Source organism: Alosa pseudoharengus, unplaced genomic scaffold (genome assembly GCF_046254945.1).
Source record: "Alosa pseudoharengus isolate Yale_2024_CS ecotype anadromous, Long Island Sound unplaced genomic scaffold, YU_APseudo_1.1 YU_APseudo_1.1_scf_12, whole genome shotgun sequence".
Classification (NCBI taxonomy): Eukaryota; Metazoa; Chordata; class Actinopteri; order Clupeiformes; family Clupeidae; genus Alosa; species Alosa pseudoharengus.
Genome location: NW_027468587.1, coordinates 37730782 through 37740272, shown reverse-complemented (window position 1 = coordinate 37740272; position 9491 = coordinate 37730782). Strand labels below are relative to the sequence as shown.

At 40.6% G+C, this 9491-nt stretch overlaps 1 protein-coding gene across 1 annotated transcript; it reads left to right on the top strand.

The window, feature by feature from the left end:
• Positions 1 to 430: 430 nt before the first annotated feature.
• On the top strand, positions 431 to 1345 carry mc2r (melanocortin 2 receptor). The gene has a single exon (XM_076281319.1). The coding sequence runs from the start codon at positions 431 to 433 to the stop codon at positions 1343 to 1345; it is 915 nt and encodes a 304-aa protein (XP_076137434.1).
• The last annotated feature ends 8146 nt before the right edge of the window (positions 1346 to 9491 follow it).

Genomic DNA, 9491 nt, shown 5'->3' with positions numbered 1-9491 from the left:
AAATATATTTGTAATGGTAAAATATTTTTAACTGTAGGATAATTTGTAGCTGTAAAACAGTTCCCTTCTCATAAAATAGATTGATAAGTGTGTAGGGCATAGTGTAATAATGACAAATACTTGTACCAATAATTTTCAGTTACAAATAATTTTTACAGTTTCAAGTCTTTTTTTTTTTTTCAAGTCAAAATTTGATTCCATAGAACTAGCTGCTGCATTCTGTACAACCTGAAGAACCTTTTGCATTCTTTTTCAAGGTAATTTTGTTGCTTGGAATCAGATGTTTTAAAAAGGCCTATCCCAATATTCATGTTTGGACTCATTATTCCCTATTTGTCATAAAGCATGTTTTCTTTGACGTCACTGAATAAACTACACCGTATTTGACAGCACTGTATATTTTTATTCTTTTACAGGTCAGTCGAGCAACATGAATAGGTACAGCATCTCTTCCACTGCTGCATCTGTGGGGACTGACTGCCAAGAGGTCTATGTCCCTCATGAGGTCTTCCTGGTTGTTGGTATAGCAAGTCTGACTGAGAATCTACTGGTAGTGCTTGCAGTGATACGCACCCCTAAACTACACTCTCCAATGTATCTGTTTATCTGCAATCTAGCTGCTTTCAACACCCTTTCTAGCCTGTGCATGGCCTGGGAGAGCACCATGTTGGCCTTCTCTGCTGCTGGTCACTTGGACACGGGAGGGACACTGGAGCGTCACCTTGATGATGTGATTGACACATTACTATGCATGTCATTTTTGGGTTCATTCTGCAGTTTCTTGGCAATTGCTGTGGATCGCTACATTACTATATTTCACGCCCTGCGGTATCATGTCATTGTAACATGCCGACGGGCAATCATGGTGCTAGGGATAATCTGGGCATTGTGTGGCACTGGTGGAGCAGTTATGATAAGGTTCTTTGACATCGCCACTGTCATGGTGACCTTCATCATAATTTTTCTTCTCGCTTTGCTCCTCATTCTCCCCCTCTATGTTCTCATGTTTCTGCTTGCACGGAAACATGCAGGACACATTGCTTCTTTACCAGGTGTTTTGGAAGCAGGAAGAACTCGCCTTCCTGGCTGGAGAAGCATGCAGGCAGCCTTGACACTCACCATTCTATTTGGTGTGTTTATGGTGTGCTGGACCCCTTTTTTTCTGCACCTGCTATTGCTAATGTTGTGCCCACAAGACCCTTATTGCGAATGCTACCGCTCCCTGTTTCACCTACATCTTTTGCTGTCAGTCAGTCACGCAGTCATTGACCCCACAATCTATGCCTTCCGCAGTAAAGAACTCAGACGCTCAATTCGGAGGATGCTGCGCTACCCAATTCGATGAGGTCTGGACATAAAATCATGTTTTCATCTCACAGCAACTCTTGCTGTTGATAGTGCAGAGGACATTATAGTTTATTCAGAGTACCTTAACTGAACCCTCATGCCATACAAATCACAACAGGCATTGCTTAAACTGAGTCTATTTGATATTGTTCTTTTGGCAAGATTTAAAAATGTCTTTGCTTGTTTTTAAGAAAATGTGCTTGATGCGCAGGCAGCCAAATTAGCTTGTTCTCTTGATAATCTTAAAATAAGTCAAACTTGTATTAAATGAAGTCAAATGATTTTACGAGAAAGCGTTAGGTAAGTGTCTAAAACAATACCAACAAGTAAAAACAATACCAACAATATATTTTTTCATCTTAACGTAAGATTAATTGGTTAGATTAATTTGTTGGACAAGCAATTTCTGCAGTGTATGAATGGTTGGCAATTCCCTTGGGTAAAGTCTGTATAAATGCTGACTTATGGAAAGGGCACAGAAAGGGTACAAGCAAGCCTTCACACACTTCACAATTTCACCATGGGACAGCCCTTAGCCCTCACAAAGTTTCACAAAGTTCATATGTGTCATGATGAGGGAACCTATGAAGTTCTGACTTAACATCTAACTTGATCTTCCGGTGTCGGAGGAGTTAGAGAAGACACTAGACAAGCCTTGACAACTTTATCCTTCCATCTGCAGTTTACATCTGACGTGATAGATATTATGGGATTTTGTTCATTACTGTTGTTCTGCATTGAGTAAGTGTCTTTCCTTTTCATTAGAATAAATAAGACTGACAGAATAAATGATGATGTTTTAATAAACCACTAGAATTAGATAGATTACTTGCAAAGGGAAATTATGGTGTTACAGCAGCAATTAATAATATGAACATAAATCACAAATACATACAGTTAAGAACAAAATTATTCATACCCCAGGCAAATATTGATTTAATGTTGATTTTCTCTTGACCAATATGTTTGTTCTGGCTGAAAATGACACTGCCACATGCCAAAAGGTTGTAAGACAATATGGGAGAAACATACTGTATAGTGCAACCGGAAGGTTTTCAGACCCTTTCAAGTTTCCAAACATTTTGTTATTTTTCAGACTCATGTTTTTTTTTCCTCATCAATCTACACACAACACTCCAACTCTCCACAAAAAAGGAGGTGTTTGCAGTGTTTCGTAAATTTATAAAAAATAAAAGACTGAAATATTCCATTTACATAGTATTCAGACCCTTTGTTATGACGCTTGCAATTGAGCTCTGGTGCCTCCTACTTCTATCAATGGTCGTTGAGATGCTTCTACAACTTGATTGGAATCCACCTGTGCCTAAATGAATTCACTGGTCATTATTAGGAGGGGCACACATCTCTATATAAGGTCTCACAGTTGATGGTGCATGTCAGAGTGAAAACCAAGCCACAAGGGTCGAGAAGATTGTATTCTGACGGCACCCCCCCCCCCCTCCCCAAACATGCACACACATAGCACAAACAAAATATAGTGCTAATGCAATACAACAAGCCAATCAACCACAAACCAGGCACTTTCAATAAATGTGTAAGGAACTAGATATGCAACAGTGCAGTATAAAAACAGCTTTGTGGTCGGATGGAAATTTCAAGCATCATGCAAGGACGTATCATAGCACTCCAATAGTTGCCTGTATAAATTTAAAAAAGGCCTAGCCTACAGACAATGTCAACCTAATAACACAGGTAATTAAATAATTGGAAGAAAAAAAAACAGCCACTTTGAATAGGTTTGTACGAGAACGACTAAAGTAGGCCTATATAGGCTTACATATAGACAGTTCCAACGAGTTCCACAAACCATTTATCAGCCTGAGTGGCCCAATAATTAGTCATTAGGCTAGGCCTAGGCTACATATCAACATAAGACTAGCTTGTGCTAGTTTCAATAACGTCAATGCTTTAGCTCCGCTAACCTTTCTCTCTGCCTTCCATCCATATGTAAAACAGCAAGCAACCACACAAATCCGTCGACTGTCAAAACTCCTGTAGTTTTCCTCGAACTTTTCGTTTGTAGGGTCATGCCTTTAGATGAGGGGCCGCTCATTTATCCCTACATTTCTGTAAATAGACTTGACCTCCAATCGGTTCATTGGATAAACCAGAAACACATCCCCCATTCCCAGGAGGCTTTGCTCCATTCTAGCCTAGACCAGTATTAGTTCTTATAGCCTACTAACATAGTTCTCCTAGCCTACCTAGTGCCGTACCAGGCATTCTGGGCATGCAAATTGCTGAAATCAAACGATTTATGCTGGCTTGTCGTCTGCCTCATCGTTGGTAGACTTGTGCATGCACACACTTGTGTTTGTTGCTGTTTTGTTACTTAAAGGAACCATATGTAAGATTGTGGCCAAAACTGGTACTGCAATCACTTTCAAAATACTGAAGAGCGGTGTATCCCCTCCCCCTCCCCCCTGACTCGAGGTTGCACACGCGGATGGCGAAACACTACTGACTTCGTGATTAGTAGATAGGTGGAGGGTGGCGCATCAGGCCAAAACACAACATGACATGACAAAACACAACATCAACAACAGTTGAGGGCTGCAACATCACTTTTTAAATGACAATATCCTGGCTGGACTACTGTTGTCAGTGATATAAGTATTTGAAATGAACATGATTTCTTAATGTCTAGTGACATATCAGGACCATTTTATGATTAATTGAAATAGTTTTCTTACATACGGTTCCTTTAATGGGTATCGATAGCCTTGTCAATGTGGGATTGGTATTCATACTGTGGTGCAAATAAACACTCCATTTTCATTTATGCTAACAGCCGATTTTAATAAAAGTGTTTGTGACATATCACTTGTGGCTTTGACTTCCTCAACATTTAGCATATACCGGAGAGAATATGTTGTATATTGTTACTCAGCCTAAAAATACTAGAATATGATTTTTAGTCCATAATATCACCCAGCCCTAGACAAGATAAGAAAATCCTACATGTCCTATTACATTAATACACAGGATTAGATGTTAAAATCCCTTGTGCCTAAATCCAAGGTAAACACACGTTCAGAAGCCCCTACTCAAATTAACTTTAAAAAGCACGATACCCACAAATCTGCCAACAAATGGTCACAAACACAAATGGCCCATCCAACAGCAGTATAGTATGCGGCATGTCATTGGGGTTATCAAGTGGACACCCTCATTCACCGATGTTTTGTTAAGTTAGGCCCACGACACCTCATGAAGGCTTAACAGTGAAACCAGCCTAGGCCTAGGCATGGTCTAGGTTGGCTAGGTTGGTCTGTCCCGTTGATGTGGACTGAACCATATAACCATAAAAACCCTAGCCAACCACCATCAACCTAGGCACAGCCTATCACAAACACAAAACAAATTAGCCAGTTAGCTTACGCCCCATCACAAACACAAAACAAATTAGCCAGTTAGCTTACACCCCATGTTGCCACCATATTACCACAATAAGTTTATTTATTTCAACTGTATACGCAACACTTGTTTATGTGAGTCTCCAAAATGTACAGCTTGTATTTCCAAAGAATACTTGCACAGATAATTTTCAGCAAAGTCCACGTGAAGAATTAACTCATTGTCTTGAACATTTTCCTTCATGGCTTTGAGGGTTGCGTACTGATGTGAAATGTTAAAAGAATGTTTGCCAAACTTATTCTTTAGTGCTGCTGTGAAATTTTCCAACAAGTGTTGAATAGTTCCATGGATTTTCTCCTTCACTGTTAAGTGAGCAGTGAATGTCACCTTATCAAAACCTTTCTTTTTCTCCCTGTTTTCAGTTTTGCTCCATCATTCCATCCACTGTGTTTGCTCACCAGGTTCAAATGCAGCAGTTTGTACTTCTTTGTCCTGGCAATGGACACATTCTCTGTACATGCAGGCTTTAGTTGGACTTTCACAACATAGTGAGTGCATTATGTTTTCAATTCTGTTGCTACTAATTACTTTCAGATAAAGCAACTTATCGGCCATGAGTTGGATGTTTGCATGGGTCTTGCATAAACAGGTATCCCTGTCTTGAATGGAGGGTTTGACGATCCAGAAAGGACGCTTCTCACAGAATTTACTGTATGAGATTTGCACCTGGGGATATTCCTCCTTGAAACTTTGATACAGTCTGAGAAGAGAGTCATTGAGGTAACGCTTCTGCTTTTTGAGCTTCTGTCTAGTTAAGGTGTCTTTCTTTCCTGTAGTCGCTCGCGAATTGTTGCCACGTTCCAAGAATTCTTTAATATTCTCTTTTGTAGTGTTGCTCACCACATTACTATGTTTTCTTCTGGAATACTGAAGACCAGGTGTCATTTTGTTCTTTCTCATTGCTTTGTAGGATATTCCAAGTTCTTTGTGTGCCGCATACACTAACCGGTACTTCTTCAAAATGTTTCCTGCAATGACCTTTGATATAATTTGTTTTCCTTTAATTTTATTTTGATGGTAGGTTTGTCGTAGCTGTGAGACTAATGTGTTATGGAACACAAGTGTCCTCTTGAGATTACCATGTCCTTCCCTCATCTGTTTTCTTGCTTTAGTTCTTGGGGACTGGTCAGTGGTATGCAACTTAGTCAGCCTATCTAACCTTTTCCTATACTTATCTACCTTTTTCAAGGCATTTTCCAGCTTTTTTTGAGACGTTTGGAGATCATGGTAGACCTTTCTTCTGTTTCTATTGACTTGTTTGAGTCCTATTTGCTTTGGGGTTTGGACGGAATCTGCCATACCGGTACTGAATAAAACGGCCGATTTAGTCAAATAGGGTGTCATATTTCGTTCGACCTCCACTCCACTAGATGGCAGACATGTCATACGTCATCCCGAGTCGAAAAAACGGCATGCTTTAAACAAAACTTTCTAGCTACAGCGCATTGAATCAGTGCGTGAAATACCGGAGCTAGTGTGCGTGTGAGCCACTTTGTCAGAGCGATATTGTCAACGTCAGCGAGTATTTACATTAGATTATCGTCTAATGGCATCAAAAAAGTTTACCTGAAATGAAGTGTTGGGTCTTCTATTCGCGGACCCTGATTCTGAAGGGGAATATCTGCCTTCAGAAAATGACGGTGATTCGTTTAGTGAGGCTTCAGATGCGTCCCTGCCTTGCAATGATGATTAGCTTACACCAAGCACAAACGTTGAATCGTTTGCCGAATGTCACTGGTGGGAATAATGTTTCACGGGTTCGGAGTGTTCATCGGGAAGTTAGCAGGGTGTTAGTGGTGTGGCGAACGAGGCTGGAGGTAGCCTAATGTCCATAGCACTAGCTTCTGTCTTCTGAACGTGTGCCTCTCCGCAATCGCGGCGACAGTAACGTGGTGGAGCCTTTGTCTAATGCCACTGGGTATGTTAGACGAGGTCGAAGTGCTCATAGGACAGTTAGGGGGGAACGTAGAGGCAGTGTGGGGAGTCACAATGAGAATGACAGTAGGCCTAGTCCGAGCTGCGCAAATTCTCTCCTCGACGCGAGCGCGAGGCAGATCTGGCCATGCTGCTTGCAACAGGAGCAGAGGTGGTGACACGGGGCAGGAGAGCTATTAGGCCATGCATAGTCTATCACAAGATGATGGGAATGCCGGCCCTGTATGGATAGGATATGGATAGTCATTATCTTTACAGCAAAAGGCCTGCTACATAAAAAAAAAAATTGTCAGCCATTTATTAGTAATGATTTACACTGTTGATTATCTATTTCCCTGACCATTTAGGACATATATGTGTTCTTTTTTGTGTGTTCATGTCCTTGTGATGTGTGTGTCTTTGTCAGCTAAGAAAAAAAAAAAAAAAAACATCAACAAAAACAACAAAAAGAAAACAAATACTAACATTGTTTCTTGTCTCGTCATCTCACTCCTGATCTGTGCCTTGCCGTGGCAAGTGAGCTTTTGAACTAAACAGGTCTTGTCTACTTGTGTTTGTGTGTCATCTGAATAATATATATGTGCCCCATACATGGAATCAGAGTGCCTACTGTATGTAGTAAATGGAAAATCTCTACATCAAAAGGCCAGCCTACCGCTACATGCATTTGGTTTGTTTCTGCCATTTATTAGTAATGATTTATACAGTTTGTTTACTACTTACTATTTACCTGAGCATTCAGTATTGCGCAATATAGCATACAGAAGGGGAGGGACATTTTGGGGGAAAAGAAGTGGTGCATTTTATCATTCATGAAAATTCATGAAAATTCAATAATCCAAGATGGCCGCCACCATATGACGTCATAATATGCAAATTAGATATAAACATTTAATCTCTACATAAACTTTGGGTCATCCTTAATATTTCTCTAATTTACAGAAAGTCTCTATCTCATCACTTTTAAGATATAGCCTTTTGAAATGAAGAAAAGAAAAAAAACCTCTGGCGCCTAAAGGGTTAAGTCCCATTGTACCAAATTTTGGTTGCAGTTCCACCAGAGTTCCACTGGGGGCGATCGCCATGGGTGCAAAATGAATGGGAGTCAATGTACCTAGACGGCTAAATTTGTCTCTTTCACACGATTGTCGTTGACAAATCTCAGATTTGATTGTAGTTTGTCTAACTTCAACATGGGTTATAGGTCAAAAGTTGAATGAACGAGCACTTATGTCCTTTTGATTTCTTACAGGTTGGGCCGTTGTTGCCCATAACACGCTAGCATTATGCTAATGAATGACATCATCGACACGTTTGAAAGGCTTTTTAGAACAATTAAGTGACTTAAAAAATATAATACTCAACCAAGTGTATTTTCTTTGCCTCCCCTTTCGAATACAATATTCAAATTACTTGGAAAAAAAAAGATATCCCTAGAAAAGTGGATTTTGAGGGGTACAGCTCTATAAACCTCCATTCATTCTGCACTCGTGGATGAGCGCCCTCGTGTGGAACCACAGAAGGAACTGCAACCTGTTCAGAAACCTAAAGTTTTCCGAGAGTGGCAGTTCTCCCCTTATTAGACATTCTCTAGCACAGCCCATCACAAACACAAAACAAATTAGCCAGTAAGCTTACGACCCATGTTGCCACCGTATTACCACAATAAACATCCAAATACCCTTAACCAACCTAGGCATGGGGCCTGTACTACGAAGCGGGGTTTCTGGCTTATCTGGGTAACTTCGAGAGTAACTTGATCACGTGTGGCGTAACTTCCCGATTAACCCGTACTACGAAAGGTGGATAGGTTTTAACCGAGGTATGCTGCCATGGCAATTTACGCTGCATCTCAAACCTGCTCCGACCAGGTTATGTTCTTGGTTAACCCGAGGTTTCCGTTAACCACACCCTTTATAAGTACCACCCCTCCACTAACAATTTCTCCCGAGACATGTCGGCGTACCTGGATGATCCATACGACATTGGAGCGCAAATCGTGAGGGACTCTCTTCGCAGGGCGAGGGGTTTTAGAGACCGCCAGAAAATATATATAGCCTACCCGGACGATATTCTCTATGAAGATATAGATTGTCAGCCGAGGGAATTCGTTATCTTTGTCAGATGATCTAGGAAGACGTCTCATAGCAATGCCCGTACGTGGACATTCATGTATTCAATCGGTGATGCAAGAATACTGTATGTCCTAAAATAAATCGGACATAGGCCTACAGTAGGCTATGCTGAACATCTGAGCAAGAATAGCCTAAAATAAATCGGACATAGCCTACAGTAAGCCTAATAAATAAAAATCACAATTTTAACGAATTGTATGTCATATTACTGTACCCTGCACATAAAGGCTACACATTTCCGCAGCACCAGAATCCGACCGAATGCCTCCCTCAACCCCCTCCATAATCGGCCTTCCACTATTATTTGCGATGGCAAACTCCTCTGCTACTGTAAAACACTCTGGTGCCTTTCCTCCTACAGTAGTGTTCGAAGACACCTGTTTCTTGTTAGCTGTAAAACAGAGGCCAAGTGAATGCTATAAGCTAGGCCTACATGTTATCATAAATAAGAAATATTAATGCAAGCTATAACTATATAAACCTACTATTCTGAATAATGTTTTTGTGTTTCATTTTCACCTGCTGCCATGTGCATTTGGCAATGGTGTTGCATCTGAAATGTTCACAGGATTAGGCATACACTAAATCAGTCAATGGGGGCTACTTAAACATTCAATTATCCTTATTACTGTAATC